The following is a 27,790-nucleotide window of genomic DNA, read 5'->3' on the forward strand; positions in this document are numbered from 1 at the left end:
CATCACTGTTCAGAGCTGCCTATCTTTAAAATTCTCCAGGCTGCCTTTTCAACCTACCGGTCTAATTTACAGCGATAATGATGGAGTGAATTTAAAGCAGTCCGCCATCAAGGGAGCTGGCCAAGGCAAGGAAAAAGTTGTGGGCGGGGGGCAAAGGGGGAGAGAGAAGTGATTAAAGGTGTAATGGGTGAGCGAAGGGGCGGTCTGGGTTCCTGGGACACCAGGAGGCAGTGAAATATGAAACCCAAAAAGCAAAGTGACAGAGAAAAATGTCTCTCTCCCTTTTCTGTTCCCCCTGCTTATCACTGCGAATCAGCCCTGCGTCATCAAAAACCCCTCAGGTCCACAACTCCTGGACACTAATAAAGAGGCCTAGTAGACAGGGGATAAAAGAGAAAAAAAAACAAAGTGATTACTTCTTGCTAGCCATGTTTAATCAGTCTCCCACCATGCTTTAGATAACTTCTGACCCGTGGCTTGATAGGAAATTAAAACAATTTCTCTGATGTTGAACAATTGAAGGAACAGTTTCCTGAAGGACATTTGTGTCCTTAATTACATTCTTGACAAATCTCCATTACGGGGTCGACACAACCTTGTTCTGCCAAAACCTTGTTCTGTCAAAAACCAGGAAGTGAATTACTAGCGTTTATCTCATTATTGGTTCCTGTGACCTCACTAACCTTCCCATGGAACCGGTGTCCTCATTGAAGCCTCACCATGTCTTAAAGGGCACAGTGTGAAATAGGTGGTCATAACGTGGGTAGGACTCATAAAATGTGTCTTTGTGTCAGGGTATTCATAACTTTTTAACACTTAGCCTCTTATGTAGTACAATAACCTTCTCCAGGACAGCCAGGGTGCTTATTTTCTTTCCCTCGGTGCTTGAGATGGCACAGATGCAGTGTTCCCCAGAGAATAAAATGCTAAATGTGAGGAACACCCAAGTATGCAGGATGTTGATCACAATCATAGTCATCTTTTGAATATAAACTCTTCTAAAGTAGGAACTATCCAGTTTCTGAGATCAGCTTTGTTGGTTGAAATGTTTCTTATTCACACTATGGATAAACACACTTTGCACTGACAGCATTGTAACACACTAGGCTCAGTAGCATCCAGTCCCTTCCTTGAGTCTGACATCTAGACAGTAATTTCATGAATAAATACAATAGAAATCACCTCCATTTTCCCCTGATTGATCTGGAAGCCCTGGGTTGATATGATGAATACAATGGGACGAAGTGCTGTGCTGCATCTGAGTTGACCGGAGAACAATGTACGAGATGATTGTGTGTGTGTGTGTGTGTGTGTGCGTGTGCGTGTGTGCGCGCGCACTGTGGGTCCTAACTGTCTGTCAGCATTATGCAGAGCAGATGCACACACAAGCATAGAGATACACACATTAAACACAGTCACAACTTTGCACACAAATGCACTGCTGCACTCAAACAGGAGTGCTCATATAGACATGAATTACTATTACGCACACACACAAACTGCTCATGACTATCATGAATAGACGTAGGTCACAGTGACCGGGAAAGAGGCTTTTGATTTCACAAAACTAACTACCTCTTCACTCACTGTATCACATCCTAGTGACTGCATACATATTAACTTGGCTATTTGGTGCATGAAAACTTGCCAATAACAGCATTTCATTTGACTTAACTACTTTCTATGGCCATAAAGTCAACATAAATAAGAGCTATTATGTGGTGTTCACCCACACAGAGAGGTAATGTTCTGGGCTGCTTCAGCAAGCTGGGAAAGGTCTTCCTCTGCCAGTGGTGCAGAAGATGTTGAAGAGGAGGACGGGGGTGGTGGGAGACACAAAGAGGGCCAGAAGCTCCAGCTCTCATGTCCACAGGGCCTCAGTTTCTCTATTCTTGCTTAGTTGTTGACTTAAGTTACCGTATGGATTGTGTGTGTATGTGTGTATGTGTGTGTGTGTGTGTGTGTGTGTGTGTGGGTGTTCAGGACAGTATAGAACATAGCTCAAGAGGAAATGTGCTATAAATGTAAATAGCAATGTGTTCAAACTGTTACTTACTAGAATTTAAAGATCCCACACTGTATGAAGTGAGATTTCCATGTGTTTTTGATTATAAAGCAGGTTCTATATTAATACTATGAAAATATCAAAGTGCTCAGTCCACAGAGAAATGCACACAGCCTGTATTCAGAAACTGAGTCTTAAACAAAGCCGTCAGGACTTCTGGAACTTTGTGATGTCACAACAAAGCAGTCACCACTCTCAGCCATGCTCACCGACCTGTTCGTACTGTTCTACACCGATCAGCCATAACATTATGACCACCCGCCTAACATTGAGTTTTGCCACCAAAACAGCCCTGATCTGTTGAGGCATGGACTCCACTAGAACTCTGAAGATGTGCTGTGGTGTTTGTCACCAAATAACAGAAGCAGATCCTTTAAGTCCTGTTAGTTGCGAGCTGGGGCCTCCATGGATCGGACTTGATTGGATTGAGATCTGGAGAATTTGGAGGCCAAGTCAACAACTAGAACTCGTTGTTGTGTTCCTCAAACCATTCTTGAACCATTTTTGCAGCGCGGCAGGGAGCATTGTCTTGCTGAAAGAGGCCACTGCCATCAGGAAATGCTGTTTCCATGAAGGGTTGTACTTGGTCAGCAACAATGTTTCGGTAGGTGGCACGTGTCAAAGTAACATTCACATGAATGGCAGGACCCAAGGTTTCCCAGCAGAACATTGCCCAAAGCATCACACTGCCTCTGCCGGCTCACCTTCTTCCCATAGTGCATCCTGGTGCCACGTCTTCCCCAGGTAAGCGACGCACACACACCCAGCCATCCACATGATGTAAAAGAAAACGTGATTCATCAGACCAGGCCACCTTCCTCCAGTTCTGATGCTCACGTGCCCATTGTAGGCACTTTTGATGGTGGACACGGGTCAGCATGGACACCCTGAATGGTCTGGGGCTATGCATCCCCATATGCAACAAACTGCGATGCACTGTGTGTTCTGACTCCTTTCTGCCAGAACCATCATCAACTTTTTCAGCAATTTGAGCATCAGTGGCGCTTCTATAGGATTGGCCAGCCTTCGCTCCCCATGTGCATCAATGAGCCTTGGCCACTCCTGACCACTGCAGATCGGGAACAGTCCACAAGAGCTGCAGTTTTGGAGATGCTCTGACCCAGTCATCTAGTCACCACAATTTAGACCTTGTCAAAGTCGCTCAAATCCTTACGCTAGCCCGTTTATTCTGCTTCCAACGCATCAACTTCAGGGACAAAATGTTGACCTGCTACCTAATATATTTTACTCTACGTAAGCATGTTTATGACTAGATTCAGTGGCAGAACATGGTGGTCCCGACTTCAGTGTGCCAGTATGTATTTCACTATCCCTCAGAGGAGTATTCACTCTGTTTGTGCATGAAATGGCTTGGTGGGCGCCTGTGTCTCAATAATGGCTATCATCTAATAAATGTGTGACCACTGTTTAGCTGAGTTTGATTGATACCATGTGATGATGAGAAAGCACAGGCCCCCATGAAAGTGTCTGATTTATACCACTGACAAATACTCCACAATTACTAATTGAGATGTGGCTGGCAAACTTTGTCATTAGCCTGACACAGTGGCTGCTCTGTCTGTGCTCGATGGCAAAATGCATTTTGAGGGGGGGAAATGAAAGGAACTGCTGAGAAAACGCTGGTGAAGAGCCATCTCTCTACCAGCATGAAGAGGACCATCCTCTTTAAATTAGACAGCTTATTAACGCTGTTATGAGGAAGCCATCTCATCCTTGTTTCCACAACGATTAATTACAAGATTCAATACTGTATGATCACAGATTATGTGATCATACAGTGAATTAAGAGTGACTGCTGTGGCACAGCCGAAGTTGTCAATGTTGTCTTCATGGATTCATTTATGGAACTTATAGTTGGAGCTCCCTCTCAAGTGATCATGTGATTATGTATTATGATGAAGTTGGACTTCAGCAAAGCTACCATAGAAAGAAATCTAGTTTGGTTAAGTATAGCTAATTTGAAAAAATATATAAATAAATAAGAAACTAAAAATTATATACTTATATATAAATAAAATACAATATCAAATTAACAATGTGCATGTGATGCAAAATTATAACCAAATATAATACAACAAAGTCTCCTGCCAGTTTATTACAGAAAGTGCCTACTTGTTCACAGGTTATAACATAAACCAAAAAACTAAAATACCTCAGTATTCATGGGAAAGCGCATGGTATATAACAACTGCTTTAGTATGGCCATGGTGATTCGGGCGGTTTATCCATAATGATGCTGTCGCTGTGTGAGCGACAGCATAATTTTTACACTTTCTGCATGATAAAAATGTGAATAGAGCTGATATACATTTGTAAACCGATCAGTTTTGTGTTGTCCTGCTATATGACACATTGTTTATGTGGCAACATTTTCTTGGCTTTTCAAAATAATCTGTCTGTGGTTCTGTAGTAGTATAGAGTAATGTGGCAATGATTCGGGGTTGGGGATGGATGGGTAGGCAATGAGCGAGAACTCGTTACATTTCTGGGACTGTGAACTTTGTCCAAAATTCAAGATTGTGAACTATGAACATGAACGAGTTCATTTTAATGTGCATGAACTGAACTTTGACCGAGCTCTCGTGAAGCGTGAGCTTGCTCAACACTGTTATAAACTCAAATGACTTGCATACAGTCCACATGCTAATAAATGTATTTTGGATGCGGTTTGAGATTAATCTACCAAGAATCAGGAGTTTTCAGTTTGTATGCCTCCCCCCTCCCAACAAATCATCTTCACACATTGGATTACCTGCTGTGAAATATCATGCAGAGAGTGAAGGGTGGGACGAACATTGTTTACAAGCAGTGAGAGATGAGAGTGGCAAGGTGAGGAAATGGGCTGGAAAATTCAGAACAGTGTTGTACTATGATGATGCCCATTTCCTGTAAAACAAGATGGAGTGTGTGGCAGCCTCCGAATAAAGGAGCAGGAGAGTGGAATTGTCTTTCGAATGATGGGGGAGTTGCACTAATGGTCACAGAGCCAGCACAAAAGATCAGAGGTAGCAAGTAAAACAGTATGGACCCATGGTAATACAATGGGGACACAAAATATCTTTCAAATTGTTTTCTTTTTTCTCTTGAAAAACAGCAAAGTGTCCTAAAAAAAAAATCTTGAATCAGCCACACATGTAGTCTGACTTTTAAATCTACAAAGCCACGTGTCTATACATGCAGAGGCAGAGCAATGAAGCAAGGTTAATGCGTTGAAGTGCTGATGTAGTGTCAGCTTCCCATCTGGCTGGCTGACTGGGTCGCTGTCTCTCTAAGGAGAGAAAAGTGTCCATGTTCTTACCTATAGTTACATTTTGTTGTGCGGTGGCGAATGTTTCCAATGTGGCTTCAATTGCTGGGAACAAGTAAGTCAATGAAATCATTTAAAACACAGACTACTTGTGTTCCTTTGCCCGTGTTGCTTAATGCCTCACTAATACAACCTGGTATCCTCTAACAATACCTATGCCAGAGACACATTGGATGCGTGGCGTGTGCGTCACGGCTGCCATTGCTGATTGCATGTGTGTTGATACTGGCTGTCTGTCTCCTCTGTCGCTGCTACTCCCAGCTGTGTCTGTGTACATAGAGTTAGCAGGATACTTGAATGTTGGATTTCTCTTCATTTTTAATTAATTTCTGATTTATTTATGACAGAAAATGCCTCTAAAATGCCCCTGTCTCCACATGCAGCTGCTAAAATGGTTAAAGATATATATGTTTTTTATATTCTTTCACATCTAGGATTTGTTGCGATTCAGCCTAGACATTGAGACTAGAGTGGCAGGTGTCAGTTTTGTGTAATATTCCTGGTATGATGTCAAAATGACTGTCAACAGGCGTTTTCTCTGCCTATTTTTGCTGCAAGACACCCGATGCATTCAATGTGTCTCCGGCCTTAGCGAGACGTTTGGCTGAATGCTGCGTCATATCCTTATCATGGCGAACATTCATAAAGTCCGTCATAACTTTTGATCATGTGGTCATAGTTGATTAAGTGGTTACATAACCTTCAAAACCCAACTTAATCAAGTGTGTGCACGCATGCATGCATGCATGCCATAGGTGCGCTCCATTACTGAAACAAATTACTGAAACACCTCTGTCTATTCTGGAGAAAGGATAAAGCTGCATCTGTGTGATTTTGCAGAGGCTTACCTACCAGTAAAGAAAAAAAAGAAAAACTTCATTTCATTCACTTGTACTGATCATGTATTCAAAACAGGTATCTGCTGGGGCCTCAAGTCATTTACAGATTATGGCACCTGATACTGGAATCAAATTAAACAAAATTAAAATAAGCCTCTTATAGGGCTAATGAAAGGAGAATGCAATGGCTGCTCTTTGCTGCGGGGTGCCAAAAAGTCATGAAGCAAATGAAAGGGTTTTATATTCCAAAAATCACAGATTATAGCAGACAGCAGTCCAATCATGGAGGTAATTTTGAGGTCATGTGAGTGAATGACCACTGAGAAATGTTCTGCCACTATTAGCCAGTTCCAGGTTACCTTTCGAGGAAATTCCCCTTGGCTTTTGGCTCCGGGGCCAGACAGGAAAGGAACTGCAGAGTGTTATCCTGTACTTTGAAAGACGCAGTGCTTTACACAAAGAGAATGTAACATACGTCTACAAAATTGAAGGAAAAATGCCCCTTCCTGCACTCTCCCCACCAGAAGCCTTGAACATCACTCCAGGCCAGTGTTCCAACTTCAGAAGACGAGACATAATGAGAGCTGTGTGTGTGTGTGTGTGTGTGTGTGTTTGCGAGGATGAGGGTATGCGTGAAATCCCTGGCACATTCTAACATGTCTTAATCAGTGCCAATAGCTCAACCGAAGCCCTGCAGCTCTGGTGGGCCGGCGGCTGGTTGCCTGGGAAGGAGCAAGCACACACTAACGTACAAACAGACACTGACACGACTGTGAATGCCATCTGGCCTGTGCAGACCCCCTGTGGAGGTGCTGGGCCCTCAGAGAAATGACATAAGAGGCGGACGGTCACAGGTGTCAGAGAATGACAAAAAATTTGAAGGGGAGCAAAGGATGGAGGGGGGAAAAAGAAAAGGAAGAGTTTGAAACGTGAGATTGAAAAATGTTCGGCCTCCACCTGCCTCTTATTACCCCATCAGGCTGTTGGTGCTGTGCCAACACGAGAGTACGGTGCCAGTGCACAATCTGACTGTTATATTTTCCACCTTTCTCTCTCTCTCTCTGTCCGTTTACTCACATGTACTTTGCTGTCTTTCCTTATCCTCGCACTGCTTCTGAGTTCACAATCTATGGAGACCACATGGAACTGAAGAGTAATGTGAGCTGAAAGGCCAAATCCTGCAGGGAGAAATAAATGCCGTGCAAGACAGCTCATGGTCTCCATTTACCTCAGAGTGGCTGTCCTGTGAGGCTACACTGAATCTGAGTGCCCTCACCGTGAGCTTGAGAAACATTCGGGTAGTACATTGCTGTTGCTGTGACTTAGTGCCCAGTGTCCTTGCTCTGGCTTAAGTGAAGTTGCTTGTGTCAAAAACAGCATTGTTAGCTCTGCATGCTAACCAGGCGTGTTAATGCGTAACATAATCGATCGATCGCAGTCGTCTCTATTTGATATGACATATCTAAAATTGTAAACCCGGTAACCCAATCAGTTGCCTTTCTTTCTCTGCTTATTCCTGATTTAAAATCCAAAGCAGCTCTGAAGGCAAAAGCATCAGCACATTGTAAACAGGATTTGTTTCACTGAGAATTAGCGGCAACGTAACATATAGCAGAGTATAAACAAGGAATAGAAGGTCTATTGTGATTGAGTAAAAGTGGCTTTGATTAGAAAAAGAGTGTGGCCACTTAAGCGACAAGTGGGTTGGGGTAATTAATAGCCCTTCACAGGAGAGCGAGGGGAGGAGTAGCTACTATTAAGTTCGCACTGGAAAATGTGAGCATGAGAAAGACAAGAGGATAATCGCCACCAAATCAAAGTTTTTACAAACCAACCTTTTTTTTTTCTTTTTCTTATCTTAAGGAGAGAGACAGGAGGAAAAGTTGCCCCTGGGGAGCTGAAAGAGGAGAGGCAGAGGAGGAAGAATATGATTATGTAGTTGGGCCTTGCAAATTGAATTATTTAAATGTACGCACTGTGATCATGGCCAAGGGAGTGAAAATAAAACGACGAGAGAGCCAGCAAATGAACCGGAGTGAGAGGAAAAAGTGCAGGCTAGTGTGTATGGTGACATTTTTTTTTTTCACACGCATTGTTGTAACCGCGCACGTACTAATGCTCTCTGCCCCATAGAAATTCAGTAGGTTATTTTAACAGAGTTATTTGAAATGCAAAGTCTCCCTGCCCCCTGTGGTAGAAAGGTTCTAGGACCATGAGCTGTGACTGGATTTTGATTCTGGGGGCTCCAGTCCTTTGCAATCAAATCACGCCTCATTGGCTGGAAAAGCAACACTCCATGTTTGGACCACAGCAGCCAAGAGATGAGGGAAAAAAAAACCCCCAAAAACCCAAACATATATATATATATATATATATATATATATATGTATATATAGCATGAGGAAAAATTAAGAGTGACTGCTGTGGCACAGCCGAAGTTGTCAATGTTGTCTTCATGGATTCATTTATGGAACTTATAGTTGGAGCTCCCTCTCAAGTCAGGTCCCAGTGAGCCCGAGATCCATTTCCGCCCCTGATTAAATTTCATCCCAGTCATTTTGTGTGTCATTAATCCTATGTGCTTTTTTTTATTTTTTATATTACTATTCCCTCTGTACTCCCAATCATCCTAGATTAGTGATCCTACATTACATGTTCTCTTCTCATTTCCATAAGCATTCATCCTCACATGTTACATGCTAGCAGTGGCGCCTATCTCTCAGCCAACAAAAGGACATCCCTTCTTTTTTTTATTTGTGTAGAAGCCTAATGACTTTATCAGACCCTGTCTCAGAGTGATTCTTGTAAACCCCTGCAGTGCATAAGCGAGACCAGACACAAGGCCGAGCTGAATAAAGAGTGTAAGGGTCTTTAATTAAATGTGTCATCTTGGCATTTGATAAGCCCAGGAGGGAATTATGGCTGCCAGCTATAGAGCCTGATGGTCAGAGAGGGGGCTGAAAGCAAACTGTCCCCATCTATCATCAGTACTACAAACAGAAATAAAATTAATAAAATCATGTACATGCACATATGTCTGTATATGCACTGTTTCCCTCTACAGCACTTGCAATAAATAACCTAAATCATGTTATGGAAGGTAGTGAGCCTGTATATTTACATCACATCTATCACACAGGACAAGAATGCATGATCTTTATTAGTGAAAATGAAGTATGGGTAACAGCTACTGAGCAGTTATGAGTGGAATAGAGTGGAGTAGACAATGGTGGATTTAGATATTCCCAGGGTGGCATCTTGTCTCAGGTTGGGGGGGGCGGCACCGGCACTCATAAGAAAAAAAAAAAAAAAAAAAGTTGCGAGATCAGTTTTCTGTTGCTCATTTGCACATCATATCGATGATATCATGTCTCCCCTCTCACTCTCAGAGGTGGTTGGAGATGGGGGGTTAGTTTGACCTCTGCAGTCAGGGGGAAAGGGGAATCTATCAAATATACAATGATGTGATTGATGACTTTGCATGAAGGAAAGCAAGAGCAGTCGTGCTTTAGATGACAGTTGTGCAATTTAAAATGTGTGCGTCTTGTCTGAAGTGTGCAATAGTGTAACAATCAGGTTCTGTTAAGTGTGGTAATCTATTTGTGGGATGAATTTGTATTTTCTATACAAAATAGAACCAACCACTGCAAGCAGAGGCCAGTCAGGGATCATTCATCTGCAAGACAGGTTATATTCTGAAAAAAAACAACGCATAACCTGGCCATACTGACTAATAATTTTATGCTAATGTATCAAAAATCTCCAGCTCAGTATTCCCAGGATTATATAGTTGCTTATATGGGATAATTCAGCAAAAATGCAACTGAAGTCTAAGGTGGACATTCAGTACCAGTGCAGGAACTAGTGTCCCCTAATGGAGGTGTGTAGTCAGGTTGTGAAGGTCACGGTATTGGATGAACTGCAGCGTGAAAGACTTTCATGAGTTTGTATCCCCTCACAAACCAATGATTAACCTTGACTGTTTGAAGTGTCCCTCCGATCTTTCCATATCCTTAACAATAGTGCAGCTGCCATGCATTTTCATTTTAGAAATAAATCATTTCAAAATGCTGTTATGAAACATTTAAAGGTACTGTCACTGAACTTACCTCTGAGCTTGTAGAATAATCCACTGGCAGTTGAAATGTCAGCTACTCATTGCATGTGTTGATTACCTGAGGTGTTTTAGATCTTTTTTTTTTTTTTTTTTTTTGACTTTTATCTAATGTCTTCATGGTGGTAGGTAGAGGAGTGGCCTTTCAAGTTGTACTGTATGCAGTGGTGTCAGCACTTAAGTAAAGATTTCAGGGAAATCACTTTTGAAATCATCTGACAGCATCTGACGTCCAAGAGTAAAGATGAATGTCTTCACCCAACCCAACCTTCAAATATGGATTGCACCTAGAAAGTGCTCACACAGCCCTCTATCTCTGTGTCTAAATTATTGAGTGCATACATGTGATGTGTTTACTTGGCCTGTGTCCATATGAATAAGTAATGCTCTGTCACGCACGCAGCGTGTAAAGAGATATGAGGGCTGGAGGTCTCCACCCAGCAAACAGGAAGGAAGTTCTGTTGAGAATGTGGATTTATTTCTGTGCTATGATTATATCTGAGAATTAGACGTGCCAACATGAAAGCCCTCTGCAGTGAGTGCATTGTGTTGGTCTTTAATTTTATATAGCACTAGTTGAGGATTAGATCTGTCCTGTTATATCTATTATTATTTTTTTTTTACTCTTACATCTGTATGCAGATGAAGTTTAAGAATAAGATAACAGATTTCAAGTGTACATACAGTTTTCATTCATATCTTGATTGTTTGCCATTAAAAGATCTGGCTGGCCATCCCACAAATTAAACTTTTTTATCTTATATTATTATATATACATATATATATATATGTATGATTTATGGGAGATGGATTCATTATCTTGAAGCGTCAAACGGCTACCTGACTGGCTAGCAAATCAGGTAGCTGATGAATGATAATAGTTATGATAAAATATTGTAAATTCTTTTTCTTTTTGTTATCAATTAACATCCAAAAAACTTCTAATCAATCCAATAATCTTTCACTGGTAAACACTGCTAATGTCTGTACCGCAGGTTTGCATTGTGTCCCCCTGGTCATCACAGGCTCCACAGTGTCATTAAAGGGGACCAATTATGCACATTTCCAGCTCCATATTTTTATTCTGGGACTCCAAGGAGTAGCTTTGCATAATTTATAGTTAAATAAAGTCCTTATTTATCAAACTGTTATGCAGCCCCTCTGATTGAAACAGGCAATAATAGCTCAGGCCTCCTTAAAAGCCCTCTTTCTTCTGATTGAAGAAAACACATAATATGTCACCTTTAATGTAAAACTTAGTTTTGACATACCCCCTCACGCACAGCACACGATTCTCCACAGCTCAGTCAAAGTGTGCAGGTCTGAGAGGAGTATTGAGCTGGTTAAAATGAAGAGTTCAGGATGTATTAACAAAAGGCTTTCCTTAATTAAACATGATGCCCCTATTCAGCCGTATCAGTCGGAACGAGTGCAGACAGACACGTGCTCCTTACTTTCTAAATATTTTTGCATGATGTTACATTGCAACAGTTTTCACTAATGGAACACATCATTTTAAGCTGAAGATTTATGAGCAGGAAGCATAATTGCACATCTCCAGCTATATGTTGGTCTCCATTCTGCCACAACACCAAGGCGTTTACTTTAGACAGCCAATGAGAACATTCATTCACAATCTACCACAAAGTACTTGAGAGTGAAAGTTTCTTATGCCGCCATCACTGTGACCTCGTGTTGTTTGTTGGCTCTGTACCTTGAGTCATTGCTTTACCTTTACTTTTTCTTTCAATTTAGATAAAGGCCACAATTTTTCATTATTTTTTTATTTTCTTTAGCTATTTTTCCATATCGTCTTTAACTGTGAAAGTCTCAGTACCTTAAAAATGAAAGACATCATTATAATGGTAGTTTATAGTCAGTGGGTATTATCATAGACATGTCATGGTGCAACCACTGTACGGCAGCAGTGTGACTGTGCTGTGTGGGTGTTGTTTTCAAGTTGTGCGTACTTGTGTGCTTTTCACACGGTCGCTCTCTTTGTTCCTGGTGGTTTGAAATGACTTAATTTAATAACCACTGATGCAGCCAGTCTAGGTCATTAAGTCTGCGGGAGCAGAAGATGACGACTTCATGACTAATTATTATGTTGGCGATATCACCTCGTGTCTTGGCCCCGTGCTTGTGCACACACACTGTGCATTAGGATGAGAGAGAGAGAGAGAAGGAGACGCAAAGAAGACTTCCTGGGGGGGTGGGGGAAGGAATACAATTAACTCAAGATTTGAAGGCATTAATTTAAAAGATTAGCCTTAAATGTATTTTCCCATCGGCTTACTTTGTTATTGTTTGAAAATCACTTTGGTGGCTTTCCCATAATTAAAAATGCAGTCGTTCCCTGGCCATTAAAATGTGCAGCACTGCACTTTTTTGCCATCCTGATTGGCAGCAACAGTCGATACCATGATGGAAAGTCATGTTCACATATTCAAAGAGGCAGACATCCCCATCTGCCTACTGATAACCTGAGCATGTTAACCCTTCAACCTTGTGCTGCTACAAGTCAACAGATAAGCTCCAGAGCTTGATGTCTCCATCGGCCTCATCCCTAATGAAGCCCTCGTTGTAGCCACTCGATACGAGGCCTGCACTTGTGGTTAATGTCCTCTATTGAGCTGAAGCACTGTGAGCTGTCAGCGGAGAGAGAGAACAAGGGAGAGTGGAATGATGAGGGAGAGAGGTGTAGAAATGTCAAGGACATTCCTGGACGTCTGTCTTTATGGGTTATACATTTTTTTTCCCTCTTCTCCACCATTTTCATTCTCTCTCTTTCACTCACACTGGAGGCACTGTAATGTGTAAAATCACCCAGAGGTATGATCATTATTTCAAGCAAGTTTTCAAGATCGAAGCTCGAGTCCATGTCTAGTAAAAAGACATCACAGTCAACTGCAACCACTGCAGGGCACCCCACTTGTCTTTACGTTTACAACTTATTGGCTCTATGGGAGGAAATCTGCAAAGGTTAACTGCAGGGATTTGTGATATAGAAAAGCTGTAGGGCTGCCAGCTTTGCCATGCAGGTAGATCTATACCAATGATTTTGTTGCCTTCTCATTTCCCAGCAATTGCTCTACAATAGTAGGTGCACAAAATCCAGTTGGTGGTCAGTTGCAAGCGTGGAGGCCTTCTTTTGTAGGGGCCCAAGTTCTTTACTGTCAAACAGCATCACGGATTTAACACGCTGGGTGCCACGGATTGCTTTTGGCTTTGATATAAAAATCATTACAAAGAAATGTAACAGTATGCAGTAAACAACACTGGCAGACATGCAGCATGTGAAAACACATTCTCAAGCAAGCACGCACCAAGATAAATAAATACGTAAGCAGTATCATTGAGCTGTCTCTCGAAAGTGCACAAGGACAAACGGTGGAGGAGGAGGAGAGTCGGGGAAGCGGAGAAATAGGAAAAATAAAATTGTGTTGAGTTAAATCTGTGTGTTAATTGAGATAAAAAAAACAAAACAAAACAATGCAACAAAGTAATCAGATTTAACAGAGACAAATGCTGTCAAACGCTGGAACACAAGGCACAGCAGAGCAAACAGTTTCCATTTGTGTTTTATTTTTCTTGCGTTGCCCTGTTGCAGACAGCGGTGGCTTCTGTGTGCAGAGCGTGTAACGAAGGCTGACACATTGAGGAGGCAGCAGTCACCCCGTCCATTAACTCTGAAATCCTGATTCTAGTCAGCTATATTGCTGCAGAGGCTCTGCACTTTTGCTGCACTCTCAACACAGCTCGCACACACACACACACACACACACGTGCACACATACTTTTGCAAACATATGCACAATCTGTCTCAATGTAGGCATAAATTCACCCCAAACATACCCTAAAAGGATATTTTCTGCCCGTGTTTTTTGAAAAGTTGTACTTCGCTGGTGATAAGTGAAAGTGTATACAGGGAAATGGGAGGAAATATTTTCCGCTGAGGGGAAATCAGTGGAAAGTGTTTATTTCAAGGGTTTCTCCCCTAGATAAGAGATGACACAAGAAGCAGCAAACATCGGAGAGGGGGATTATGACCAAACTGCCTCCCAGAGGGAGAGAATGATAAAGGCAAGAGCTGTTTTTTTTTTAAAGTCTAAGCTGGGAGCTGGTGTTGGGGGAAAGGATTAAAATGACAGGTATGAATATCAAGAGAAGATTGGGGCATCCTGATGGAAGGACACTCTACAGACACAGTCTGACTTACATTACTCCCTGGTTCTTATGGATAAATAAATGTCTTTACTGTTTCTATTACAATTTTACTTCTCATAGAATCTCTTTCCTTCTGTAATATTTTATCTAAACATTCTATTTCAAAGAGTTTACTGTTACTGTCACTTGGGGTAAAGTTGACCAGAGAACCTTTAAAGGTCCCATATTGTATAAAGTGAGATTTCCATGTCTTTTTGGATTATAAAGCAGGTCTAGGTTCTATATTAATACTGTGAAAGTATCAAAGCCTCAGTCCACAGAGAAATGCACACAGCCTGCATTCAGAAACTGAGCCTTAAAACCAGCCGTCAGGACTTCCGTAACATTGTGATGTCACAACAAAGCAGTCACCACCCCCTTGGCCCTGAAAAGTGGCCCAGAGCCTCTCTTCTGATTGGCTCACAGACCTGTTGTTACTAGAGCTCCAGAGAGAAGCCTGAGAGAGGAGATGTAAAACCATACCACAAATATATCTTCTTATGGATATCAACAGTTAAAACAAAACAAAAATCAATAAGCATATGGGACCATTAATATATCCACATTCTGCCTCCAACAGCCAACCTATTACATCACACTACAAGAAATGTGCTGAAAAGGAGCATAACTGATTACAGCTGAATAGCTGATTGAAGATGTATCGAGACCTCAGATTCAAATCATATCTAATTAGAACAGCAGTATAGTTTCAGCAGAGCTTAATTGTGTCTCCGAGAAATGCTTGATTGTTTCATATCTTGGTTGCTCAGGTTGCTCGGAGCTTATATGGTTTTAGCTACAAGTGTTATTCAGAATTTATAATCCAACTGTTTTTTTCCCCAGTCAATTAGCATAACACAACAGATCTGGAGGTTCAGTAGATTTAGTGCTACTTGGTGATTCAGATACAGGGAACACTGAAGCTTAAAGTTTAATACCATCAATCAGTATTATTCTAACAACATATCATCCTGACCAGAGTTCAACTGTAGTCATTTCCAAGTGTAACGTACAAAATGATGTCATTCTGTGTCTCTGACTGCCAGTCATATGCACCCACATGTGTCACATGTTGCATGTAAATACCCTTTTTCTGTTTTCTTGTGGAAGAGAACAGAAAGATTCAAAGCCTTTACACCTACAAGCCACATTCACACACACACACACACACGCACACACACACACACACACACACATTTATACAGTGCTTTTCTACCACATGCACACATTCACATGCTGCTGTTATATCAGGAGGCATTTTGGGATTCAGCATCTTGCCCAAGACACACGGACATGCTGACAGGAGCACCAGGGGAAACAAACCGATTAGTGGACGACCCGCACTTCCTCCTGAGCCACAGCTGCTAATGTGCTGGATTAGATTAGTGAACTATAGTCATTAATAGATGAAAGTAAAAAAAGTGTAGCCTCAGATTTCAGGACAGGGTCCATCGCAAATTGGACAGATTCTGTCAGGTTTAGATTCATACTCTGATTGAATATTGTATTTAGAGAATGATGGGGCTATTGCTGCATACTTGTCTTTGCCAGAAACTCCAGGGGTACATGTTTGTGTGTTAACTGAGACTCAGGGAAGAACATATTATTAAGCCACGCTTACGGAAATCTCCCTTTGTGCAAACTCTTTTGTGCAGCGGTTGCTGTTTTCACACAGGTGAATGCACGAGCGCCTCTGCAGATACCCAGCAAGTACAGCCAAACTTGTCTGGATTTAGTCTTCCTGTGTTATGCTTGTACTATCAGTATCGATGACTCTCCTGCAAACCACATGGGATTCTACCAGTTGTAGACGAAATTGCAGCTCAAGCCACGTATCTCCTATGTGCCGGATAAGGCTGAGAGAATTCTTTCCCCCGACTATTCCCTGCAGATTTCTCATTGTTGTTGTGTGTTAATCTCAGTGATAACAGTGAGGCCTCTGCTCTAAATCGATAGGCTCTTCCATTTATCGAACGTAGACACCAATAGAGAATCAAAAACGGCTTATGTCTTAAATAAGCTGTTGTACAGTGCGGTCTGTCTGTCTCTCTTTCTGATGATTTTTTTTTTTTTAATCCATACACACTCTCACATTAACTGATGTTTCTCTTTGCATAGGCATAGGATAAATTAGATGTGATTCAGCAGGCATTTTAAACAGTGGGGCGTCTCCTACCCTAGAGCTCTGCAATCTGGCTCCCCAGAAAGATGATGACTCTTTCCTTCTCTTTCTCATGCGCGCTCCCTCTCCCCACTCTCCTTCCCGAACTTCCTCTTTTGAACCGATGCTCTGGCCCCCTCTCTCCCCAGTGCTATTGTTGGGCTTTCATTGCGTATAGAAATTGTATTTAAAATCCCTAAATCCTTGTCAAAATTTCTCCCTGTGTGCAGGAGATTACTGTGAGCCAGTATTATTCTGGAATAGCTTTACCAGGCACTCTCCCTCCCCACCAACCTTTGAGCATGTACCCTGATTATTACCTTCACAATGGCACATAGAAAGGAATCGCTTTCAGGTCCCGGTAAACCTGTAAATCACCTTCTGAAGTTGTTGCAAGGCAAAAAGTAATCACTTGAAAAATAGGACTGTTTTGCCGCTTGTGCTAATAACAATAAAGAGCCACAGCAGCTTGCAGTTTTGTCACAGTGCGAGTTGCTCCGACACCACATTTGCACCAGAAACATCTCTTTTCCATATTGTTTTGGCTCAGCGAGAGTAATATGCTGCGGGGCCAGTTGTCTGTGGCTTCAGGTTGGGGGGACGCGGGGGGGGCCCTCATAGACTTCATGGATGAGAGAGGATAAGGTGGAGATGAACCCATCTGGCCCAAACAGCTGGGTCCACAGCTGGAGGGACAGACAGTGACAGCTGACTCACCACACAGAGCTAGGCTGCAGCGATGGATGGATGGATGGCTGGAGGGGGAGGAAGGGAGCAATGGAGAGAAGATAAGTAGAGGTGAGAGAGAGAGAGATGGGAAACGCTTGCCAGCCTACCAGCAGCACTCTTATTTTGCATTTCTGCAACACTGAGGCAGAGAAGCAGAATGTCATTTTTCTTTGTAGAGAAGAATTCTACGCAGTTTGGCAAGTGTAATTGGTAAATTTGTTTTCAACTAGTGGCACAGATGCCAGATGCCAGGTCTAGGTTCTACATTAACATTGTGATAGTATCAAAGCCTCAGTCCACAGAGAAATGCACACATCCTGTATTCACAAACTGAGCCTTAAAACCAGCCGTCAGGATTTCTGTAACTTTGTGATGTCACAACACAGCAGTCGCCGCACTCAGCAACACCCCAAGCCCCGCCCAACTGGACCCACCATCCAACCTCGCAGGATTTGGTTTCTCTGAGTGTTGACCTGAAATCTGCTATATTTCTATTGGATCACTCAGAAAACAGTCAGCTAATCAGAAGAGAGGCTCAGAGCCTCTCACTGGCCTGTTATTACTAGAGCTCCAGGGAGAAGCCTAAGAGAGGAGATGTAGAACTACATTGAGATGTTTTTTGGTCCTTAAAACTACGAATATATCTTCTTATGTATATCAACACTTCAAATACAACACTGGAAATGTGTCAAATCTGGGACGATTAACACAATATAACTTTTTGATTATAGCACTTCTCTACTCTTATTGACTACTAAGCGCTTTACAATGGAAATCACATTCAACCACTCACACACACATTCATACACAGCTTTTTCCGACATAGACTGTTTTTTTCTACCATCCCCATACTCCGACTCACACAATGATGATACACCAGGGGAAATTTGGGGTTCAGTATCTTGCCCAAGGATAAAACATGGACTGGAGGAGCCAAGAGTCAAACCACTGATCTTCCGATTAGTGGTCAATCTGCTCTACCTCCTGATGTGCTCAGACTTTCGAACCTCACTGTTTATCTGTAAGGGATTTTATTGATAACAATCTTGAGCAGGTGAAAAGTGAAGTATATGTATGTTGCTCTGTCCAAAATCAAAACTGTATGAATCCCAATTCTCTGTCACAACTGTCAGTTTCTTACACTGCATGAGGCTACAGCTTACTGTGTCAGTCGAAGGTAGCAGTTCCACAACAACTACCACTGACTGGAGTAGCCACGACAACCTGTAACTTCACTCCCTGCTCTTTACTGTTTGACACTGTTTCCACAGCACAAATTACACCAGACCAAGGAGCTTGTTTGGAGCATCAGCTGTGGCCTCACCCCCGGGCCAACTAAGCCTCATCTGTTCCTGTGTTGTCAAGACGATAACTTATTTTGACAGTAGGTGGGGGGGGGGGGGGGGGGGGGGGGGGGGGGGGAGCTGACTCAGCTGATGAGACACTGTTATAGCGCCCTGAGGGGCAAGCCATACCTGTGCTGTTTAAATATTCAACATCTCAACCCGCTGATAGATATCAGATCTTTGTAATTACCAAACACCCAATTAACTAGGACAGGGGAGAGCTAACATAAGATTGGCAGACAGTGTCACTCGGCGTTAATGGAATCTCAGAGAAAATGGCTTTTATGGTGATGGGGAAAGGAAGAAGGGGGGAGAGAGAGAGAGAGAGAGAGAGAGAGAGAGGAGTAAGTGATTTATATTTTTTTTCCCTCATCTCCTTGCTGTCTCCCCCTCTCTCCCCTTGAGGATATATCATTTCACATGATTAAGATGTGTGCAACCTGCTCCTCCATCCAAGCGAAACAGGAGACACCCCCCTTAGCTAGTTATCTTTCCTCTCCTCTACCGAGCTGAGGCTCCTTGTCCCCACAACGCGCATGTTTTCCTTTAATCCATCCCCTCTAATTACCAAACATACTATCACTGCTTTTTTCCTGACTGTCTGTCATCCTGATCCTTCGTCCTTTTTCATCCAACCTTTCTCCTTACCTTCCCCATTTTTTTTTTTTTTTTTGCATTGAAGCTAGTGTGCTCAACCTCTCTTTTATTCCCTATCTCAGTTCCTGTTACCCTGGTATCATTAAACAGCACAAAGATACATTCATTCAACTCAATATTCTTAGTTTTCAAAGCTGGTGAAGCCACAATGCTATTAGTGTCCATAACTCTGTACTCTAATGCACCCGTCAGCTGTACAGATGGCTTAATATTTTGCTTTCATTCAACCATTGTGTGCTTTTTTTGTGGCTCACCTTAAAGGCATTGTTGGGTAAATGTATGCGTCTGTTTACCGGCAGAATAATTGATGCTGGGTTAGGGGAAACCAATAGATTTTAATTACCAAACCTCTGTGAGAGCAGCATATTAAAGTAAGTAAACAGTATGAATCACATTACAAGCCACAATCAGGCTATAGGCCCATGTTACGCTGTATTGTCTTTGCCTGCCCTATGCAGCGCACTCATGAAACATTGTGCTGCATAGGTTCCATAAAACATAAAGGCGGCATCGGACTGAAAAGGTGGCAGTCATCTGTTCTTCAAATGCTTTAAGAAAGACAAGACGAGCCGCCCCCTGGGGTGGTGTCATCTCTGAAAAGCAAAAGTAATGAGCAATGTCAGCATCAGACCACAAAACCTTTTAGAGGCAAGTTGAGGTGGGTGATTTGGTGTACAAGGTGTCTGTCTTTCATTTCTTTAGTTAACGTTACTTTCTTTTAACCATGACCGTAACCACAATCTTTGCTCAGCCTTAAAAGCTGCTCTTATTAATCGTGTTTGTAAAGTGGGCCATTTTTGAAGTCACTAACAACGACAGATCAAAAATGTGCAAAAAGGGTCATCATGAAAAAAAAGGCCATTACAAAGGAACCTGTTTTGCTTTCAGGTATGAGGACTTCTCTGTTCAGTTGGGAATAAGTTATCTAATGTTCATCTCCTACTATTTTTGAAAGGACATTCTCAGAGCAGTGTATTGAATTATGTTTTGTCAGGTATCATCTCCCTGAAGTAGACAGCCCTTTTTCTTGGATGGTGTGTCTCTCAGTTTTGATTCAGACACTTTCTATCTGTCGATTTCTGCTTTCAGATGAATTTCCTTCTCTTAAGAAAGTCATCTTTTTTCAGAAATTGAGTTCTCCAAAGAACATAAATTTTGCTCAGGCATGTTTGCAGTCGCACAAAAGGCTTTGAAGTCGTTTTGAATAGCTTATCTGGTAGATGGCAGATGACAATTGGCAATGCTAATGCCAGACTTCTTTTTTCAGTGTCTTATATAAGCGGCCAACACTGTGGCTCAGTCTGGAGGAAGTTTCCCAACAGTGCACTTACATAAGCGGCTAACATAGGGGACTCAGTACGGGAGAGAGCTACTGAATAGCACAAACAGGAAACAGGAGTTAAAAATTGATGACTTGCTTTTTGTGTTCTGTCTTCCCCCCTGCTGCGAGAGCAAATAGATTCTGCTTGTCCTACTTTCCTGACCTCACCCAATGAAAAAAAAACTAAGTCTACTTCCTCTATGGGTGTCATGTGTATTGTACATATGGCCACACTGACTCTTTATTATAGTTTGCTCCTTTACACTGAGTGCTGTTTGAGGTGGAATTAATTAAGTGTATGCAAGAAGGTTTCATTAGACTGAATGCTATAGGCTTTGATCCCACATTTGTCAGTAAACTAATCCCACTTCCTCTATCTGTGACCTCACTTCCCCTGAGGGATTGTGGAGTTTGTAGTTTCATGAGTGGGGTAGTTAGTGTCTGAAGTGCAGGGCTTTTGGCCTTTGGGACATCAGTGTTGCATCACACAAGAGTAGCACTGACAGGACAGTCATGTGTTTGTGTGTGTAGCCCAATTAGTATGTGTACATGAGTGTCTTGAGTGCTTGTTCACCTGTGTGTGTTTGTGTGCTCTGTGTCCCTTGTTTTTCCTGTGCTGGGGGCAAGCGGAGCAGCAGGTGTTGGCAGTCCTCTGTGTTTTTCATTGTAATGAGTTCCCAGTCCGCACGCAGGCCCCAGGAGGAGACACCCATGGCGTCAGTGACACTCTACTAATGAAACATTACATTTCAGATATACTTTGGCATACGAAAATTACAATGAACACATTTTTAGAATAAATAATTGGCTGAATACTGATTTGTTGCATACTAGATTGACTTTTAACTAGACTGTGTGCTCTCCGGTTACATTTTTCCTCACTTTCTTCACTTAGGTTCCTCACATCCTTGTCACTGTTTTCTGTTAAATTTGCTGTCATGGCTTCATTCAAAATAATGTTGCTGCCCAGTTAAATCAATAAATCAACCTAATCAAGCCATGTGTCATCAGTACAGTAAAGGACGTGCGCACTACAAGGCTGAGATGTGCAATTCTTTTGATAAGATCTAGTAGATGTTGTAGACATGAAAGTGATAAATTAAATCCATTGGTTGTCAATGATTAAATGTATGAAGCAGAAAACAAAGAAAGGGAAGCAACTTAAAAAAAAAAAAAAGAAAAAGCCCAGGTTGTTATGACCCATAGTTACATTTTGCTTTTAGGCAAGATCTAGTGGCCGTAGTAATTAAGACAGTTGCAAAGGAAAAAGTGCAGTGACGTAGTTTATAGAGCGACAAAGTCCATGTCAGGCTGGGTGGATGGATGTGACCTGTCAAACCATCATAACACAGGAATATGACACAGGAGAGTCGTGTTCGATTCCCATGTCAAAGTAGCAGTTTGTTGTGTCTATTATCCATGACCTGTGTGACAAAGTTCACCACGTTGTTAATATTGTGACCATGACAACAAAGATCGTCTAATGTTGCGAAAGTATTTATTTTAAAATCACGGCCATTTAGTAAACCTAACCAAGCCATGACCGTTATAATAATAACCCTGGCGATGAAGGTAGGTATGCCGCTGTCAGTACAGTCGGTGCATTTGTTATTGTCATCGTGACAACCAAGGGGTGCTATTTCAGGAGACGCTCCTATGGGTTGTATTAGATAAGGGCCAAAAAAAGTATTTTACTAAAAGAGTGAGGACATTTTGGGAAAGTGAGGACATTTTGGCCGGTCCTCACTTTTTGAGACACCTTCAAATCACATTTTGAGGGTTAAGACTTGGTTTTAGAGTTAAGGTTAGAATTAGGTTTAGGTTAAAGTTAGGGTCAGGGTTAGGGTTAGGCACTCAGTTATGATGGTTAAGGGGCTAGAGAATGCATTATGTCAATGAGTGTCCTCACAAAGATAGAAGTACAAGTATGTGTGTGTGTGTGTGTGTGTGTCTTGGGACAAACAGAATATACAGATGGAAAGTTGCACATGCTCAGTTTGGACACAATAGATGCTACGATTAGAACGGCTGAGGAGTTTTTACCATGAGAGAAATCAACTCTGTCGTTACAGTTGATTTAATAAATGTGAGACATTTCAGACACACAACCTCCATTTAGGGTTTTGTTCAAAGGAACATTAACTTGTCTGGGCAGAAATAGTCGAATTCAATAGCACTACCTTTTGAATAGATGGCGTCTTGCACCGCTGTGTTGGAGACTTTTAATGTTACCTTTTAGTTGAGATTTTTATAGGGTATGTTAAGAGCCAAGAAAACTTCTTTAGGTTGATTTAGGTCATAATTTGCTGTTTGTGTTTTTGTATTTGTTTGTGGTGTTGTAAAGAATTACTTGTCCGGGTTATATAGCCTCCAGTACTCCTTCTGTACTTCATGGACCACTGTGCTTTGTCCAGCTCCGGGCTCACAGGAGGAGGATTTGCTAAACATCTTAGCCCCCCAAGATGAAAGAAAGAAACTGAAAGTTAGAGAATGGGCACAAGCTTTGGATTTGGATGCGGTGCGGTTGGATGGATTGTCAGGGAATTGGGAGGGTGGGGTGGGGTGGGGGGGCTGGGAGTGAAGACTCTGTAATCCTTCCTTTAAGTTCAGCAGTTCAGTCTTGTGCAAAATCAGGTCACGTGTCCCGGTCACCCTGGGTATCATATCTCCTTCACCCTGACAGCAGCAAGCGCAGCATCTCTTGTCTCCCCTGGGATGTTCCCACCTGGCAGAGGTGCTTGTTTCTGTATCTGTGTGTGTGTGTGTGTGTGTGTGTGTGTTAGAGAGTAAATGAGTAATAGTGCAAACTCTTTTCTCCCCATCAGTGCAGAAGACCTACACTGGCTTTTCCTGTTCTGGCCATTTTTCTTGTTTCTCGTCTCTAGCACTGAGCTCCTGTCCCGGCTGAGATCTCTATCAGCCATGATTTGTCTGATGCACAATCTCCCTCCATTTCTCTCTTTCTAGCTCTTTCTCTATCTCTCTCTCATTCATAATTCCACTCTTCTTGCAATCCTGTTTCTGCATCTTCCTCGTTGTCCTGCATCTCTTGGTTCTCCCACCCCTGTTACCGTCATGGTTTTCTTGGTGTCCCCATCTGTCGTTTAGTAACCCTGCTCTTTTTCTGACAAGCACAGATGAAAATGAGTGTATGGTGTTCAGGGAGAAAAATATAAGGTTCACGCTCAAAAGGCGTGTGTCCTGAGTCCGAGGGGGGGGGGGGGGGTCAGAAAACAGGAGAGAACAGGAGGAGAGAGGAGGATGAATTGATGAGAAGAAAGAAGTGTAGATGTATGGAAAAAAAGAATTAGAAATGTATCTGTGCAGATGATAGAGGTGAAATATTCCTTATTAAATTTCTCAGTTTGTAAATGAATCAACTGACCTCAAGGGTGCTCACTGTCCCCCTCATAACTGTGCATATGATTGGATTCATCATCATCTGCGTATTTCCTTTGTAGTTGTACCAGTATTTAGTGTGACTTGTGGGTGCACACACACACACACACACACACACACACACACACACACACACTCACACACTAGTATATCATTGCCTTACATACTCCAGAGGATGTGTTTGCTGGCAGCCTATATATTGGTTTAAAAAAAATGTGGCGTCTGTGTGTGTGTGTGTGTGTGTGTGTGCAAACAACAAACCTGACATGCATGTGTGCCTCCCATCTTTTCTGTGCGCGTGCTCTCCTCCTTCAATTCTCTCCAATCATTCTCCTCCCACTCTCTCTCTCTCTCTCTCTCTCTCTCTCTCTCTCACTCACTCTCTCACTCTGCTCCAACCAGACACACACAAACACACACTCTCTCTCTCTGTCTCTGCTCTGCCCAGTGTATCATAGTCGCCGTCTGTACATTCAAAGGACCAGAGTGCGTCCACCTTTCCTTTCTGGCTACATTTCTCCCCCTGACTCTTGTTTTTTTTTTTTTTTTTTTTCTTTTGCCCTGCCCAGTACGGAGCCGTGCGTGTGTGCCGTTGTTGTTGGAGAGGGGGGGGGGGGTTTAGGTTGACTTGATCGAAGGAAAAGGAGAAGGGAAAACTGTGCGGGCAGGAAGGATGCGCTCGTTGCTGCAGCTTCTGATTCAATTAGCATGAATTTCACAGCAGAGGCAGTAGCGGCAGCAGCAGCATCATCATCAGACGCTCTTAGCAAGCCAGCAGCAGCACAGTGTGTCGGAGCTCCAGCAAGAGGACCGGCGGCTGCTTCTCATCTGCCTCCCACCCTGGAAAGCAGCGTCTGAAAGGGAGCAGAGAAAACGGAATCATCCTCAAAGGTTGAGGAGCAATCACAAGTAGGACAGAGCTTGGTTACAAGTCTAAAGGATTGGAGAATTGTTGTGTTGAAGTGGACAGCAACTGCTCCGATGCTGGTTCTGAGCTTAGGTTCAGGTTTAATCCTGTCAAGGTGTCTTTGTGGTGCTTCTCGGTGTTCCATGACCCATATTGATTTATTTTGTCAGAAACCAGGAAAGGGAATTCAGCACTGCCGCATTTGGAAATAGCCGACCGTTTTGTCCTCTTTTTTTTTTTCTTCCCAGTCCTGTTATTCTATTTATCCATCCCCTGTTTTCCCGCTCTTGCCTGTAGACTGAACAGGTTCACAGCTCCTTCGGGGATTTGAAGCCTTGTAACAGGATTTGGCTGCTCCGTCATCACAGCACCCTTGCCTCGGCTCTTCTTTCTTCGCCTCTCCCTTTTGCGCTCAGGCTTCACTCCTATGTATTTATCCATCCCACTGCTCTCATTTGAAGTTGTGTCCAGAAAGCTCTGAAGGGATGTCAGGAGTCTTTTTCTTCACGATGGAGGCTTGGACTATGGGTGGAGAAACCCTGTAAAGGTCTCCCCAAGGCGAAGGAATCCCTGTCAAACAATTAACTCAAAGAGCTGCACACAAGATATTTTTCAAGGAGCTAAGATGGAGTCTTGTGTTTGCTAATTCGGTGCTGCTAAGCTATTTGCTTTAGGGTGCCAAGGAATCCGTGTGTCAAACAAAAGAGGTTAAGATTTGTACAGAAGGTTTAATTGTTTTAGGAGAAGAGTGGGAGTTCTCCGGGATCCAGTCAGAAGCTTTTGGATATCGACACTAGACTGTTGGAGGATTTTTGGGGTCTTGTCAGGAAGGATTTTGTTTTTTTGTTGTTTTTTATTTTTGGTCTTTTTGTTTTCTTTTTTGTTTTTTGTGATTTTTTTAATTTCCAATCGTTTTTGGGATCTTCAACCAAGGATATTTTTTTTCTTCTTTGGCTTATATTTTTAATCCGTATTTTACTTTTTTTTTTTTCCCCCCTCCCCGGGCTGGAAAGCAGGGGATCATGGGCCGTGGATTCATTTGAGATGTTCACGTCCTGTTTGTGTCGTATGAGGGGGAGGGGCCACATGTTCCTTTCAGGCCCCGCCCCTATGGAGCAGGAAGTGGAAGTGGAGGTGGACAGAGGGTTGTTACTGGTAACCAGGCCAGCGGCAGCGTCACCTGTGGTGTGGGCCAGTCCGGCCTTCCTGTTCAGGCTGGTGCTCTCTCTTGCACTGCTGGTCTTCCCCTGCCCAGCCGTGGCCGCCCGAGTTTCCTCCTCCCTCAGTACCACCCACCACGTCCACCACTTCCACAACAAGCACGGTACTGTGCCCATTGCCATCAACCGGATGCCCTTCCTTACGCGTGGGGGCCATGGTAAGATCAGCTGTTTTTGCTACTCTTTTCACAGATGCTTCTGGAAGTGATCAGCCAGTGATTGACTGGTGATTTTGCTGAGCAACGTGCAAGAGTACGAGTGAGGTTGACTGAGAGCAATGACATAGACTTCAGGGGTCAGTAGGAGTTAATTTTCATCAAGGGGGTTGATTTGTGGCGGCAGTGAGCTGTAAGTAGAGTACATAAGCCCTTGCGATTGGCTCGGCCATCTATTGATCTCTGTCATCTCTGGGAAGACTGAGAGGAGCCAGGCCCAGGCGACCAACCTCACTGCATCAGCTCCCCGTGGGCCAGCGTCTTGATTCATGTCCTCGAATTGGCGGATGATGTTTCCAGAAGCTGTTCCCTTCCCTCCTGGGCTTTTTTCGCAGCACATCCCCAGCCAGCTGGTTTCTGCTGCTTGCCTTCCGAGCTCAGCAGCCATCTTGGGTCTATTGATGTATCGAGCTGTGGCCAGTTCACATTTATGTAATTACCATCCGTAGCGTAATTGTTGATGAATGATGGCAGCCACTGCAGGAGCAGGGCCTCAACTGGTTTGTTGAGATGCAAAATCTCCCATGCCATGTTTCATGGTACAGTGTGTACTCAGGAAAATCCATTGATAATTGCCTGAGCTCTCCTTATTTTGTCCTACTTTCTACAGTATATGTCTTTGGCTCAGTGCTTTGTGGTGCATCAGCTGCTGTGCTGTTCTTAGCCTAAGCTGTCAGGGACAAGGCAGAGTTTCACACTGGTGATTCCTTTGATGTTCCCCAACCCGAGCTTCTTCCGCTGCAATTTCTCCCCTCCCCTTTCCTCTGAATTTATTTCCCTTGCCCCTTTTCCAACACCCTGTACACACATTACTGTGACAGGAGACGTTAGCAGTTATTGATCCTTCAGCATTTTCATGCTTATGTCGTTCCATTTGCATCCCCTTAGTGTTTCCCCCCAGCAAACCCTACTTCTGTCTGTGTCTTTCTGTTTCTCCCTTCACCACCACCACCCCTCTCGCTCCTCTCCCTCACTTCAGTATACCTGTAACCTGTATTAATCAGTCTGGTGTCAGATGGGCAGAGGAGCCTCACGTAGCCCTCTGTGGTCAATTAGCTGTGGTGAGGCTCACCACACGGCACCCTGTGCTCAGTACTGCATTGGGTTTATGGTTATCCACATTCGTCTTTCATCCGACAGCTGCCTGAGCACAAGTTCTCACAGTCAAATTGTGACTGAACACACTAATGAGGGCTAACCTGTGTCACAGAGGAGATATGAAGGAATCGTCTCAGTGTCTTGTCAATGACAAATTGATGAGCTTACCTTTTTATGGCTCTCAT

General features: G+C 43.0%; 1 protein-coding gene across 8 annotated transcripts in view; it reads left to right on the forward strand.

Moving 5' to 3' along the window:
- Positions 1-27,790, forward strand: part of nrxn2b (neurexin 2b) — a 692,879-nt gene that overhangs the window by 452,989 nt on the left and 212,100 nt on the right. The window contains exon 1 of one of the 8 annotated variants that reach the window (XM_071478066.1): positions 24,643-26,450. The exons of 6 other annotated variants lie outside the window; for them this stretch is intronic. In XM_071478066.1, coding sequence (XP_071334167.1) covers positions 26,117-26,450 — 334 coding nt within the window. In that variant the 5' untranslated portion in view covers positions 24,643-26,116. Of the gene's footprint in view, positions 1-24,642; positions 26,451-27,790 lie in introns of those variants that run through there. One more of the 8 variants, XM_071478064.1, reaches the window with a different exon arrangement.

Source organism: Trachinotus anak, unplaced genomic scaffold (assembly GCF_046630095.1).
Source record: "Trachinotus anak isolate AG129_WGS33_773 ecotype Australia unplaced genomic scaffold, CSIRO_AGI_Tana_v1 ptg000005l, whole genome shotgun sequence".
NCBI lineage: Eukaryota > Metazoa > Chordata > Actinopteri > Carangiformes > Carangidae > Trachinotus > Trachinotus anak.